The 14,128-nt window shown below is 45.2% G+C and overlaps 3 protein-coding genes across 5 annotated transcripts; all 3 read right to left on the bottom strand.

Moving 5' to 3' along the window:
- Window positions 1-548: 548 nt before the first annotated feature.
- casp3a (caspase 3, apoptosis-related cysteine peptidase a) lies at window positions 549-3,561 on the bottom strand. Its single transcript, XM_057036855.1, is given in 7 exon segments — window positions 549-1,550; window positions 1,639-1,678; window positions 1,680-1,754; window positions 2,059-2,234; window positions 2,321-2,449; window positions 3,023-3,153; window positions 3,321-3,561. Coding segments are annotated over 7 exon segments (843 nt in total). The 5' UTR covers window positions 3,386-3,561; the 3' UTR covers window positions 549-1,323.
- Window positions 3,562-3,688: 127 nt separating this feature from the next.
- LOC130527985 (oxysterol-binding protein 1-like) lies at window positions 3,689-10,943 on the bottom strand. Of its 2 annotated transcripts, XM_057036850.1 has the most exons (17): window positions 10,799-10,943; window positions 9,896-10,061; window positions 9,547-9,755; window positions 9,313-9,475; window positions 9,093-9,204; window positions 8,821-9,004; window positions 8,635-8,749; window positions 8,485-8,542; window positions 8,226-8,393; window positions 7,910-8,155; window positions 7,680-7,800; window positions 7,469-7,572; window positions 7,068-7,163; window positions 6,746-6,930; window positions 6,435-6,664; window positions 6,283-6,312; window positions 3,689-5,401 (listed from the first exon to the last, which is right to left on the bottom strand). In XM_057036850.1, exons 2-17 carry the CDS (start codon window positions 10,042-10,044, stop codon window positions 5,259-5,261), a joined length of 2,313 nt encoding a protein of 770 aa, XP_056892830.1. In that variant the 5' UTR covers window positions 10,045-10,061; window positions 10,799-10,943; the 3' UTR covers window positions 3,689-5,258. The 2 variants fall into 2 exon arrangements, with proteins under 2 accessions (XP_056892830.1, XP_056892831.1); XM_057036851.1 differs by lacking the exon at window positions 6,283-6,312.
- A 255-nt stretch (window positions 10,944-11,198) lies between these two features.
- On the bottom strand, window positions 11,199-14,122 carry sart1 (spliceosome associated factor 1, recruiter of U4/U6.U5 tri-snRNP). Of its 2 annotated transcripts, none has more exons than XM_057036848.1 (2): window positions 13,853-14,122; window positions 11,199-13,664 (listed from the first exon to the last, which is right to left on the bottom strand). In XM_057036848.1, exon 2 carries the CDS (start codon window positions 13,656-13,658, stop codon window positions 11,340-11,342), a length of 2,319 nt encoding a protein of 772 aa, XP_056892828.1. In that variant the 5' UTR covers window positions 13,659-13,664; window positions 13,853-14,122; the 3' UTR covers window positions 11,199-11,339. The 2 variants fall into 2 exon arrangements, with proteins under 2 accessions (XP_056892828.1, XP_056892829.1); XM_057036849.1 differs by having other exon boundaries at window positions 13,941-14,035.
- Window positions 14,123-14,128: the final 6 nt, after the last annotated feature.

Consider the following 14,128-nt stretch of genomic DNA (forward strand, 5'->3'; position numbering starts at 1 on the left):
CAACTATAGGGGATACTGGTGAGCCCATGGCACAGCCATGTTTCTGCCTGTAGAAGCCTTCTCTGTACTGGAAATAAGTGGTGTTCAAACACAGGTCCAGCATGGTGCAGATTTGGGCCGGTGTTAAGGTGGTTCTTTCTGTAAGGTTCTTGTCCAATAGAAGGTGCTTGTGGATGGTGTCTATGGCGCTGGCGGTGGGGATGCACGTGAAGAGTGACGTGACATCATAAGATACCATAGTCTCTTCTGGAAGTAGTGTGAGTCCAACGACTTTTTGAGCAAAGTCTGGGAGTCTTCAAGAGAAGAAACCCAGTCCAGTTGACAGAGAAAACTACCTTGGATACAATGACCTGGATAACTGAGAATACACAGATATATCAATGTAACTTATCCAATTGGCTTCAGTTTACAGTTAAATGTGACTGTAACGGCTCAAACACTGCCCTTGAAAAATTGAGTGCTTTTAAACCCAATCAAAATCCCCCCCAGGCACATCAAACCTGTTGAGGGTGAAAGGTGGAGATACAGGTGAAGGAGACACAACAGTGTTGAGAGTGTCCAAATAAAAGTGGTCTTTATTTAAAACAGACCAGCTTCACAGAGTAGAATACAAAATAGTGAAACTACAAAAATGTCCCAGACTGACCTTCGTATCAAAGTTTGCACATCTGGCCAGATTGTCAAACAGCAAAACATCAGAGACGTGACAGCACAGGTGATTTTAGCTTATGCGCTGCTCAGTTCACCATTGCAACGCTGAGAGTTACATACACTTTTGTATCATCTACGAGTGGAGTCGACTGTTACGTTTAATTAATGACTGTATCAAGTGACGGCGAAGAGGCACTCAAAGCTGGCATTTTGTACAGAAAAAGACCAGAAGCACACAAACTACTGACAGACGACAGCGTCATACAAGTGGGCACATATGAATCATACGTGCTAAGAAGCCTGAAGCACCATGAAGTAAAAAAAGAATTCTTAACACACGATACTGCTAAAGCTCAAACACATGCAGTCCCAAAACACAAAAAGAAAAACAAGTGCATTATTGCCAGACGTGATCCCTTTGTTGAAGCTAAAAATTCCTTCTCATGATTAATTGCTCCTAAATTCTTCAAAACATGCACTGAAAAGAATACAAAGGAGTTTCCCTGCAGAGGCTTAAAAAAAAGATTCCTTATCAAAATAAAATCCACACAGGAAGAACCTTACAATGCCTAGTTTGAAATGTGAGTAGAACACCTTTACTCTCAGTCTTAATCTACGATAATTCACAAACACAACATCGAGCCTTTCCGCTGGGCGTTAGCACGGCCTCCTTCAGGAAAAATACATCTCTTTGGTCAGCATGGACACGATGCATGGGATTTGCTTCTTGGCGTCGAAGCCTGGTAAATTGGAGACAGACTCGAAATCTACCGCCACCCTGTGGTTCACCCGCGTCAAGATGTGCTGAAGCTCCAGCTCTTTCCCGTATTTGCTGATGGCGTCACACAGCGACTGCATGAACCAGGACCCGCTCATGGTGTTCCTCCACGAGTAGTAACCTGATCAGTTAGAAGAGAGAGCGCATAAAGGTACAAAGGTCAAGCTGCTGAAATAAAAGACAACAGATAACGCATAATCTGGATTTACCTGGGGCTGTGAGAAGCTTGAAAGACAGCTTACACTGGATCTTCTGGGTGCTTTGCGGTGTTGTCGGCTGCGCTGTCGGTTTCAATGCCTCCATCCAGATCGTTGCCTCTGCAAGCCTACCCATTATATACAGACAGATGGTCACACGAATGAAGCAAACGGAACGTGTGGGTTCTCAGACATTCTGCCTGGATGGCGTTTCTTATGGAACTTAGGGAAGTTCCAACGGTGAGTTAGCATTACAGAGCTCTACACCAGCACAAACTGGAAGTTCTGGAGCAAACTGTAAACTAGAGCGCGAGTGCTCCTCTGATCAGCGCATCGTTGCAGTTATCTGTGGTCTTTGGATCAGCACCCATCCTCAAGAACCTAAAAGAACACCAAACACAGAACCTTGCGGAAGAGGGAGCATAAACCTACCTGGATGAAGAACAGTTTGGGCTTTCCCACCAGCGACTTGCAACGATCACCTCTGAAAAGCGATGTGAGGTACTTGAGCTCTACAGAGCCATCGGTACCAAAAAACACGCCCTCGTCGCCATGACTCAGCAGAACGCACACAAAAGAGGCGCAGGCGCTGTGATCTTCCTCTGCGGCTGGAAAACAAGAAAAGCGTGACACGACTGAGGAACTGACGGCACGTCGGCGGTGATGAACGGAACAGATTCTGCCTCCGACTCACCAGAGACTAAAAGCTGACTCATCTGCTCCACTGTCTGGTCGTTGTGCACTTTCACTTTGTAGCCGAGGCTCGAGAACACTTTCATCGCGTTGGCTGCATCTACATCTGTACCATTTCGCGTGTTCATGCCTTCAAGACATCAGCAAAGACATTTGTTACGCTAGAAAAGATAAAAAAGATAAAAAACACAACCCAGAGAAGACACAGGCATGTTGCGTGTTGCTCCTCCCAGATCACTAGAACATCCCAAAGAACATATTTACCAGGGTCATGTGCAGAGCACACATGCAGCTGACAGCCAAGTCATGCGTGTCAGGTCATGAAACAAATTCCAGAACCTGAACTTCTAGAAGGGCGACTAATATTCCTCTTCATCTTCCAAATTTAGAGACGCACATGGAAGGACGCCAAAGCGGCCTGTCAGGTGCAGTAATGTCAGCTTCTCCACCATAACCAGCTGACGCCGAGGTACAAAATGTACTAATGCACTAAACCCCAGCCCTCTCTGGTTGAACGTGTCTGTTCATACATTTCAAGGAACTCATAAAAATCTTGCAGCTTCTGCCACGAAGCCCAACCCTGTTATTACAGGCAAAACAGAAAGTGTTCTTCTATCAGTAATAACCCGTAGACTGTGGGGGGTGGTCAGGGTATCAGATGGAAGCTTGACTGTTTAAGTGCCACCACGAATGAATAAATCACCTGTTCTTCTGTCAAAGTTCTTGTTGTTGATGATGATGCAGTGGCCCATGCTGGGGAAATCAAGGCTGTATCTGAAGCTGTAGGCGGCCGGTTTGGCATCCACGGTCACCCTGCCCGAAGACGAACCCGACCTGGGCAGCAGGAAACCACCACAGCATTTATTATTTAAAGGCAGAATGGCGACATTAATTATGGTTTCGATCACACGAGACCATGAATCTCTTCTGAATAAACAACACAATGCTAGGCAACACTGTTGCTAACCAGACGTTAAAGGCGCTAGCAAGCTAGAACTTACTGTTGTCCGGCGCCTTTCTTCGCGTCCGTAAAGTCTCCACCGGGTGAAGGTCCGTTGGCCGACATGTTCGTGAATTAAAACACCTAGAAGAGGAGGAAAGTGTGGCTCACCCGGTGTTTCAACCAAAAAGCCGGCAGAGCAACGAGCCTGAAGGAGGAAACCGCCCCGACGCGAGTTAGCCTCGTAAACAGAAAGCTAGCGGCACTCGAGTAAACAAAGCTGCTGACGTCACCAGAAGAAGAGGCGCGCTCGATTTCAAAAACCACGTCTGCCGGATACCCGAGCGACCGCTCCCCACCGAAGAGTAACGCTACATTTTCTAATTGACGGTCCCACTTTGTTCCTTTAAAGTAAAATCCAGACCAAAATAGCTGTTTATATTGTCTTTAATTATTCATTCATATCTTATAGACCGCTCCGCCCTGCCAAACTGTCCGCATGGTTACAATGTGATTGCATTAGATATATGACAATCAATTACAGCTAATTTAGCTGCTTAGAATCAAATATATTTACATTTTTTTTTAGAAATTTTATCAAGTAGAATCAACAATAGAAAATCACACACGCCATATCTACTCAAATTCTAATTTTGAAAAGGTTTCACTGAGTCCAGCTAAAAGAAAGAATAAATCCACTTGAGGACAGAAAACACAAAATATATTCAGATGTTACTGAACAATGTTATGAACATCCTTGTTTTGAAAAGGAAAAAAAAACCCACAATATAACAAAATGCTTACGAGGCCAAACTAACACAATAAATATCAATTAGGTCATATAATTTACTGCATGAAAAATAAGGAAGAGTTTCAGTTAGTTTTGTAGGTAAATCTCAAATGTGGGGCTGAATTACAGACAAAATAAACTATACATTAAGAACCTAGTGTAGATGCAAACATCAAGCTCTGAGAGGAAAAAGTGCATCATTGGATACAGAGGAGCTGCCCCTGTATCAGATTAATACTTAAGAAATGTAGTAATTATATAGGATATTCCACTTCACAGGTGTCCTAAGGTCACTTCCCACCCTATACATTTTCCCACTCTGCTCAGGTTTAGTTTGGTTTCGTACGCTTCGTTTGTACACACACACACGCCTGCAGATGCTTTTATTGTTGCCTTGAAAATCTGTATTTGCATATGTTCAAATAAGCAAAATCAACAGTTCACGTGTGTGAAGACAAGCAAAGATAAAGTACCAATCCTTGTGTATGAGTACATGTGGAGAATCAAGACACACTTCTTCTTATATGTTGGAATAAACTTTACATTAAACTCAATCTCAGGAGGGGCTTTTAAGATCCACTGGGGTATTCTTTCAAGGTCCCCCAAACAGAAGATGCGATACAGTAGTGTATGTTTGACAGTTTCCAGTGTTAGATCGGTTGTTTCAATAGAAATATTGAAAGAACATCTTTAAAAGAAGAAACAAACGCTGGAAAAGGAAGGAAAAACAAAAAGCTAAGCATAGTCTACTGAAATGTGGTTAAGTGGCCAAGTAAACCCCAGTATTGAAAGAAGTTACGTCTCATTTTAGAGAAAAAAAAATAGCACCACACAATTAAATCATTTCAAAGGCAACTTTCACAGTCCAGAGATCAAATGTCCAAACATCTGAGGGGGACTGAAAATGCCCTGGATGCCGCCTCCACTGCTGGGGCTGAAGAATGGTGCCGAAACCAAGCACACTGGCTGGAACCACCCCAATACACACACACACACACCAGGTCAGCTTCACTCTCTTGCTGTTTGATTTAAGACACAATCAAGATGGAAAAAAGCCTACCAAGGCCGTTACCTTACAACGCTACAACAAAGCTATTATCAGGAACCAGACACCTTAAGTCCTGAACAAACCGCTGCAGGGACACGGAGGACAAACTGTCGGGCTTGATTTCTCTTTGCTGATTGGAGAGAAGTAACCTCCCGTGACCATCAGAAGATGTCCGGGCACACGTCCCAGTTGCCTTCCTCCTTCGCCTCCCAGTAGCCGCCCTTGTACACGTGTAGGGTCTCTCCAGATACGGGGTCTTGCAGCTTTTCAAACCACAGTGCCTGGTAGTTATCCTGATGGGAGTCTAAAGGGAAAGAGACAGTTTCTTTTTAGGAAGGAGGCATTTAGAAGAACAACGTGGAGGGTAAAGAAGCCGCCGAGTCAGGAAGAACAAGCAGATATGCTCTCGGGTCGGTAGAACAGGAGCGATATGGATGTACTTGCTTTTGACTTGAGCCCCGTGAGGACCTTCGTTGCCTTCCGCTATAACAGAGCAGGTTGGATGGATGTAAGCAGAATGATGCAGGATTAACAGAGGGGAGGATTAGCAGGTGGATTCTATTACTATGACCTGAGGGACAACTGCATATCTGATGAAAATCTGTGGCGAGAATTCATCAGACTCTGATCTAGATGCCTACAGGATGTCGGGTTTAGAAATAGGCAAGCTATAGATCACAACAACCTCACGCTCTTCTAAAGTGGATTTAACACCATCTACTGTATCAACAGCAGAGTTCAGACCAGTAGCTATCTGTCACGAGACGATACTTGCATTGGTTAGAGAGGAACGATGGTCCAGAAGTAGCTAAAAACAGATGAATTCAGGATAAAGACTCAAGGATGAAGATATAAAGAGGAAGGGATTATTATGAAGAGCTACTTGCATGAAACAGGTGTGTGAGGGGGAGAATCCTCTCTGTCAGCTTAATATTGGGGCAAAGAAAGACGTGAATCCACAACCCGGAGAATCCAAAATGCACATAGACCCCTGTGTATTTACTCCATTCAGTGCTGTGTGTAGCATTCTTAGTAACTGGTACATGTTGGGGTTTGTCTTTGCTTTCTACTGCGTATTTTACACACACAACCCAGATCAAGATTTGCTCTGTGCAGTCAAGCTCTCTTTGCTACACAAAGCACCTAAAGCGTACTACAAATACGACACCGAGCTGTGATACTTGCTTTCATCAGAAGCTATCTCCCCCGCATCGGCTGAAACAAAAATTAGGGTAAAGGGTAAATGAAAACACAGTTGAAACGCAAACCCACAGACGCACAGACATGTATTCCGCAGTCAGACGGATCAGAAACGAAGCAGACTGGAGCTATTTTACCTTCTTCGGGGGAACTGGGTGATTTCACGGCCTCTCTCTCCCTCTCTCGCCTGGTGGTCCGCTGTTTCTCTTCCAGTCGCTGCTTCTCAGCGTTGGCTTCATCCCACTGACCGTCCTCCATCAGACGCTGGTCGGGCCGACGCCGGCTGTCAGTGGGCGCCACTCCCTCTTCGGGCTCATTGAGCGTCAACGCCAGCGTGGAGAAGTAGTACATGTTCTCGGCTCCCTCTCTGTTGTCATCATCCAGATAAAACCATTTACAACATGCACATCTCTGCTCATAGCTTTCAGTGTTGGATACAGAAACTCACGGTAATGGGTTCTTTATCCAGATTTCTTTGGCCTTGAGGGTCTGATAAACAGTCCTTTGTTTGCCTTCAGTGTCATCTTCACCTTTGCTACTCTGGATCACCCTGGAAAACTCCATCTTCTCATCCCAGGTTCCTGACAGCACATAATGGGCTTTGCCATCTTTATCCGTTACCACACCTGTAACCTGCAATAACACAACACAAGGGCATGGAAGAAGTGACATAAGAGGATAAGGTCATGTGGAACGTAACCTTGAGGTTTGTACTCTTGGTGTTGTAAATGAGTGACAAAGACACCAAAACAATCATGGAAACGTCTCACCTTCCTGGGCACGTCTCTAGAGAAGTAACTGTAGGGGTTAAACTTGAGGTGGCAGCGGTCTCCAGTCCTGTGGTTTACCACATCTATCTCCCCAGACTAGAATGGAGAGAGATAAAAGGATGTGACATCAGCAACACTCAACGACTGAACCAAAGATAAAAAAAAAGCTTTTCTGAAATCCCTTTGACAGTATATAAGCACCCTGATCATGTGACACAGTGTAAGCATGCTCTGATCTGAGGTGGTCTGTTTCCCTCCTTGGAATCTCATTTGAATCTGGTATGTTCACCCTTTACCACACGTAATTAACATGATTAGCTTTAAGCATAAAAGTGCGCAGGCAAACATGCCTGATGGGAAATATCTGATGCCGTCACTGAGGAGGGTGATCTAATATTTACCTGGTCAAGCCATAGTTTTCCAACAATGATGTTATGTACTGTTGTGGTCACCTTCTTCCAGGAGTACTGATTGTTGTTTTTGTCAAATATACACTGGATCGGGCCTTGCGAGAGTCAACAGAGATCACGTTAAATAATCGGTTTTAACTTTACCCCTTCACAATGATGGAAAAAGTGCTAAAGGCTTGTTACTAAATGTATCGATACTCACCCAAAGGAATGACGGAAATATATTTCCCCCTAAACTTGCTGGCTAGGGTGATTTCCTGTCGGAGTGTCCAGCCCTTCACAGAGAAAGCATGGTGGGCCGCGGCAGGTGGATGGTGGCTCACCTGAGAGAAGGTTACAGCCAAGACAGAGAAGTTATCACCATAGGAACATCAAATACATGAGCATAAGGATGGTTAGAATATCCCTGAATATAGAAACAAAGAGAAAAACCTGTTCACACAGAGAGCGGTAGCCGCACTCTTTCAGCCGATCGAGCTCAAATGTTTCCCCCAACAGAGGGTTGAAGGGTTTTCCTGTGCGATGGACGGTGGTGGAGTAGGATGAGACTGTGAAGGCAGCGACATAACACATCTGCTCCACAGAATTCTGGCATTTAGCCGCCTTATCCAGCAGCTCGTAGTATTCCAAATCCTCGGACAGACGTTGCAGCATCGAGAGCGGCTCGTTGAAATTGACCTAAAAGACAAGAGGGGAGGTCAGATTACCTGTGGTTCGTCTCATATTTCAAGGCACGCAGGTTTCTTACGGGCACTGGTATCTTCGAAAGCTCCTTTCCGATGCAGTTCTTCATTATGCTCCATAGATTGAGGTAATAGTTGGGCTTATCGGGGATACGAGTCCGTCGCTTTCTGAGCGGCTCTATTTCCAGGGGCTGCGGAGACTCTGGATTGGATGCCAGTGACAGTTCATCGCACTGGAAAAATTGAAATAAATACTATTTGGAACAAGCAGGTTACAAACCAGTTTAGTTCACACACACAGATGAAAGAATTGACGCAGTTTACCGACTGATCATCGGTCCCAGTCTCGCCGCTGAAACCACTTGCGTTGCTGCCTGATCTCCTGATGGAGGGACACACAAAAAAAATAAACTCTTTGGAGGAAAGTCAATAAAACAGAAAATGAGGTTGAAACCAGTAGCGGTGACAGCTAACCTGTGATATTTGGGATCAGCCGGAACAGTAATAAACTCTGCTGGATCCTGCATCGCGTCAAAGAACTCGTTGTCATCATCTTCATCACTTGCATCACCTTTCAGTGAACCACTACCTATGGGGAAGGGAAGGACACTTCTGACTGAGCAGAAAATGACTGATGTTTGTCCTAAAGATAGGACTGACCTTTGCTCCCTATGGCAGGGTTGTTGTGTGTGGCTCCCCTGAAAGCTCTTTCTAAATGGTTGTGTTGTTTGGCCAGCTGCTCCAGAGTGTCCTCCAGGCGTATCCTCTGGTTACGTTCCACCTGTAGAGCCTTCTGCCAGTGCTTACTGTGGTTCTGGGCCAAGGACAGAAAGTCTCGACACGCCTTGAGGAACAGAAATGCCAGCAAATGTTTAGGAAAGAGAGCGAACTCCAACGGAGTGCATGTTTCAGTATTTAACCCTCTCGCTTACATTTATCATTGCATCAGAGGCTATTTTGAACATTGTTGCTCTCTCTGTCACTTGTTTGACCTTCTCTCCTGAATCCGTTCCAGCACAAATACCCTCCAGTTCTGACAAAGACCTGCAGCGGAAAGGAAGAGAAGGAACAAATAAGTGGTCCGAGTTATAAAATAAACTTTATACTAGAAATCAGGGTTGTTTTTTCCATCAGGTAGCCAGGGCGCACTACCTTTGGAGCGCCGACCCATGCTTGACAATAAGATCATTACATGTGGAGAGGTCCTCCACCTTGCCACTTAGAGTACGCAGTGTGGACTGGACTTCTGAGTACCGGGAGCCTCCACCCTGTCCAGCGGTTGGAGGTACTGATGAACAATCATCGCCAGAATCATCTGAGGAGGAGACAAGAAGAATTTCATACAATTTTAGACGTTCCGTCTCCTGCATTTTTCATGCTTCTCACCTGATTCAGCCTGCATGTGGACGGCCTTTGCCTTGGCGAGCTCGAGCGCAGTAATCCATCTCTGGCGCTCCACTTCTGAGTTAGCCTTCAAGTGGTAGGTCTGCGCCCCTCCGTTGGAAATAACAAAATTGCACGAGTCTTCAACAGCAATATTGGCTGTGGCCAAGTTGATAGTGCCTCGGCAAGTGTGGCCCATCTCTGCCTGGGTCCTGGTCACAAACAGAAGCAATGGACAGTCTAGGAAGCAGCATTTGCATAAAACTGTGCTAACAGGTGTATATACTGTAGTTTGAAGAGCCAAGAAAACCTCTATTCATATTCGAAATTCAGTCCCCTGCATGTAACTCACCTATAGTAGGACAGCAGTCCATTACTGAGAACAAACCAGCGTCTCTGGTAACCTTTAATGTAGTTGGTCCATTTAAAAAGCCAACCGTTGTAGGCGTCTCCAGGTGTTGGGGTAGGGGGTTTAGTCTCCGGCATCTCCATTGCCTTCATTTCCCAAGATTGGTTTGCTTGATACACATTTGTTACAAAATTACTTATTTCTGTATGATAATGCAGGTGTTGTGAATGTAGTGATAAATCTGCTGGATTTATCACAACATTCAAAAACACTTCAGTTTTTAAAAAAAGCCAACCTGTATTAATTCTTTCTTGTATATAAACTAGGTACAAAGTATGTTATGTGAGGGTAAAGACTGCAATAAAGAAACAAGCACAGACACTAATCCAGCTTTAATGGGTTGCAGAATTTAGCATTTCGACTGTTTAATGATATAAAGTATGTAATTTGTACAGAGGATTTTAGATTAATAAGACAACCACCCATAAATACAAAGCATAGACCTGGCATTATTGCCATAGTCTGGGATAAAATAAAGGAATACATCCAGTAAAATGGAGTCCACAAATTACAACTTAACAGCGTAATAATCAGTTTAGAATACATTGAAGATCGCTGCATTAAAACGACACATCTTACACAACTCAACAAAGAATTTACAAAGAATTTACAGGTTAATCATGACCCGCCTGGATTAACGTTATATATAAGAGTTAATTTGGAACATCTGCGAACAAGCGAATACCAAACACCAAAGCTACTTAAGAGTATCCGCCACCACTAAGCTTGCTGCTAGCGTAACAGGAAGCGGTCAAACTGGCTTTGCAGACGATACTATACCTCTAAAATACACTGCCGCCGTTATATTTGTGGTTGTTTGGAGCCATATTTATAATGACTGCTTACCCTTAATGGTTACGAGGTTGAGGACTGATGTTCTGCATATCCTGCTGAATGACGCGTCGTATGGTTAGCCTACTGTTATTAGCATAGCCAGCTACTTGCGTCTACAGGTTGTGCATCACTAACAGTCCGTTCAGCCCCCAGGCCCCCAACTATGGTTCCGTGGCAACGATTATGATACAAAATACGCGCTTGCGCAAAGGACAAATCTTTGCAGCTTCCCCCAGTTACTTTTATTGTGCATTTTCTATACAGGTGAAAAGAGACAAATTATTTCACTGTTTAATTAAGCCCCTTAGCTGAAAATAAGCAGAGCCTAAATGGAGCTTTACCGAGTTTACTTTAAAGTCAATATGTAGGTAGGCCAGTCAATTATCCTTTAGTCTTGCAACATAAGAACGAGTTTTAGTCTTTACAACCGACTTTATTGTACACTTCTTGACTACAACACTGACACTTAATTGAATCAGGAAATCTGAGCATTTACATAAATCATCATGTCTATACTGTAGGATCAACATCTGCTTAGGAAAATAATTTAAACTTATTTGGTTATGTTGTTTGCGTTCATGCTCTTGCCACTTCCACTGAGCACAATATACGGCGTTTTCTGGGACTTCTGCTTCTCCTGAAGCAACGCCACCGTCCCAAGAGGAGTATCGCTGCTGCTCATCTTCTTCAATAGCGCCTCTTCCTCCAGCTTTTTCATCCTCTTCTCCGTCTTCATCTTTCCAGACCCCTTGCCGTGGAAGCGATGCGAGAGCTGTCTGAAGGCCTCTTTAGGGGTTAGTCTCCGCCCAGATTCGTCCACATACTCGATTTTGACGTCAGGCTTGTAGCTGTCTTTCTCTTTGAAATCTTGGGTGAAGCCTCTGTACTCTTCTCTGCGGCTGTACTTGTCATCAAAGCCCATCTTGTCTTCAATGCAGTAGTTGACGTTGGGCAGAGCACCTTTGGTCGCCTTGACACGGGCAACCTTCTGCATTTGAGTGTCCAACAGACCTTTGTTTTTGCACAGCAGCAGCGCCGCAGCCAGGCCAGAGTTGACGATGGGCTCTTCGTCCAAGATGGTGGCCGAGGCCGTGGCGAAGTCGGTGCTTTTCTGCTCTTCGTCCAGGTTCACTGTGCTCCACCCGACATTCTCATCCATGTCCGAGTCTGAATCTCCGGCGTCATCTTTCTCTTCCTGCTCTTCAAAATCCATGATGTCTTCTTGGTCCTCTCTGTTGCCGGACTGTCCGTAAGTGGGAATGTCTCCGAGAGTTCGGCAAAACTCTGAGGTGGCGTTAAAGACGATGTTGTTCTTCTTCTCGGACTCGTTGTCTGTCGCGGGTTTGCTGATCATTTTCAGCTGCTCTGCCACCTTCTCCCCGGAGTCTTTGAGGAGCTGCTTCTGCTTCAGCTTCCTCTGCTTCTCCAGCTGTTTCTGCAGCTCCTGCTCTGCCTCGTCCTCCTCAAGAACAGCTGGTTCGGGGGCTTCAAATTCTTCATCGTCGCTTATGTCCATCTCAGCGGTCCTGATGTCATCGGACAACAGGACGGGCACGCCTAGTGGCAAATTGGCGTCCTGCTCCTTCACTTCCTCCCCTCCTTCAGCATTCTGCTTACCACGGCCTCTTGTCCTCGAGCCAAAATCAGAGCTCCGGGTATCGTCGCAGAGCTTGTCTGCTACTGTGAGCTTATCCTTCTTTCGGATCTTCTTCACGCGCCGCTTTGTTTTTTTGAAGCCCACCATTTCCTGAGGCGAGTAATATTCAGAGGCTATGGCGAGTGAGGGCATTTGCAACGACTGCGCTTGACTTCGCAGCATTTCCCTCATGGCCTGGAGCTCCTTCTCTCGCTCCCCGTGAGCCATGCCGCCTGTGGTCAACCTGAAACTCTTCTTCTTTTCGCCATCAATTTCCTCATCGTACTTGGACAGCACGGACTGCTGTTTGAAGCCAACCATGTCATCCACACTCTCTTCTTCATCGTAGGGCTTATAATCTGGCTTTTTCTTCCTTAACTCCACGTTCTTCTCTGCCTTTTCCTTGTCCACCAGCCCTACGTTGACGAGCACGTCTTCTTTCTCATCCAGCACACCTTTGTCCTCGAGGGTGAGGATGACAGTTTGGCCCTCAGCAAAGGAATCCACTTTGTGCTGAACTTTGAGACCTTTTAACTCTCGAGATGTGTACGCGTTATTTTTGCCCTGTCCAAACTCCTCCTCTACAAGACTGCTAACGCCAAACTCCTGGTCCATCTCTTCCAGGAGTTTCGCCCGTTTTTCCGCCATTTCTTTTTCTTTTTCCAGCTTTCTGCTTTTCTCCACCCAAGCACACGTGTCATCCAGCCAGTCATCTTCTGCCATGGTCTTTACCTTTCCCAGTTTCTGGTTTTGGATGCGTTTCTCCTTCAGAGCCACAAGCTTTTCTCTCATTTCTTTCTGCTTTTGGATAACAACGGGGTTGATGACTTCAGCCAGTATCGGTTCGTCTTTGGTGCCCAGCTCCTTCTTGCTCTCGTTCATTTCCAAAGGCTTCAAACCCAGCTTGGCTCTGAGTTTGTTCGTCTCCTCAACGCTGAGCGATGCATCCCCACTTGCAGACAGAGGGCCCACGTCTGTATTGCTTTCTTCGTATCCCACATCATTTTTCTCTTTCTTGATTCGCGGCTCGCCGCTGCTCTTCTCGCCTCTGCTGCGACTATCTCGACCGCTTCTGTCTCTCGATCTGGACCGTTTCCTTCGCTCTTTATCTCGACCCGCATCCCGATCGGAAGCGTCTCTGTCTCGCTCCTTGTGGCGATGTTTCTTATGCTCACGGCGGCGGTCTTCCGTGTCCTTGTCGCGACTTTTTTCCTTGTGTTTCTTTGAAGATCCCATTGTTACCTAAGCCAAAAGATCCAGGTTGATTAAAATACCGTGGTGGAAATACTTGCTTTACTTCGTGTTTAAAAATCAGGCACGTTTTCCTATCTTAGCTAGCATGTGATAGCATTAGAAGCTAAATGGCTAATTTCGACAAAGTTACGGAGGACAAAACAATCTAATGTTATCAATAATAGTATATAAATTACCAGGGAAGCTGAAAAGAGTCTTATCTGGGTGCCGTCGTAATATCTTTGTTGTGATGCAGCGAAGAAACCAACAATAAGGCTCACTCACTTCGACGACCGAACAGCGAATAATTCTGTTTCCTGTCAGTGCACTTCCGGTTTGACTTTGTGTAGCTACGTAAACTTTCCGGGCTGCAGAAGTTCCAGAGAGCTAGGGGAAGTCTGTAAAATTTAGCTTCTCTACTGAGTTTTATTGCATTTTTCTTCTCCATACATTTTATTGATGAAAAGTGACAC

Source organism: Takifugu flavidus, chromosome 6, assembly GCF_003711565.1.
Source record: "Takifugu flavidus isolate HTHZ2018 chromosome 6, ASM371156v2, whole genome shotgun sequence".
NCBI classification, from domain to species: domain Eukaryota; kingdom Metazoa; phylum Chordata; class Actinopteri; order Tetraodontiformes; family Tetraodontidae; genus Takifugu; species Takifugu flavidus.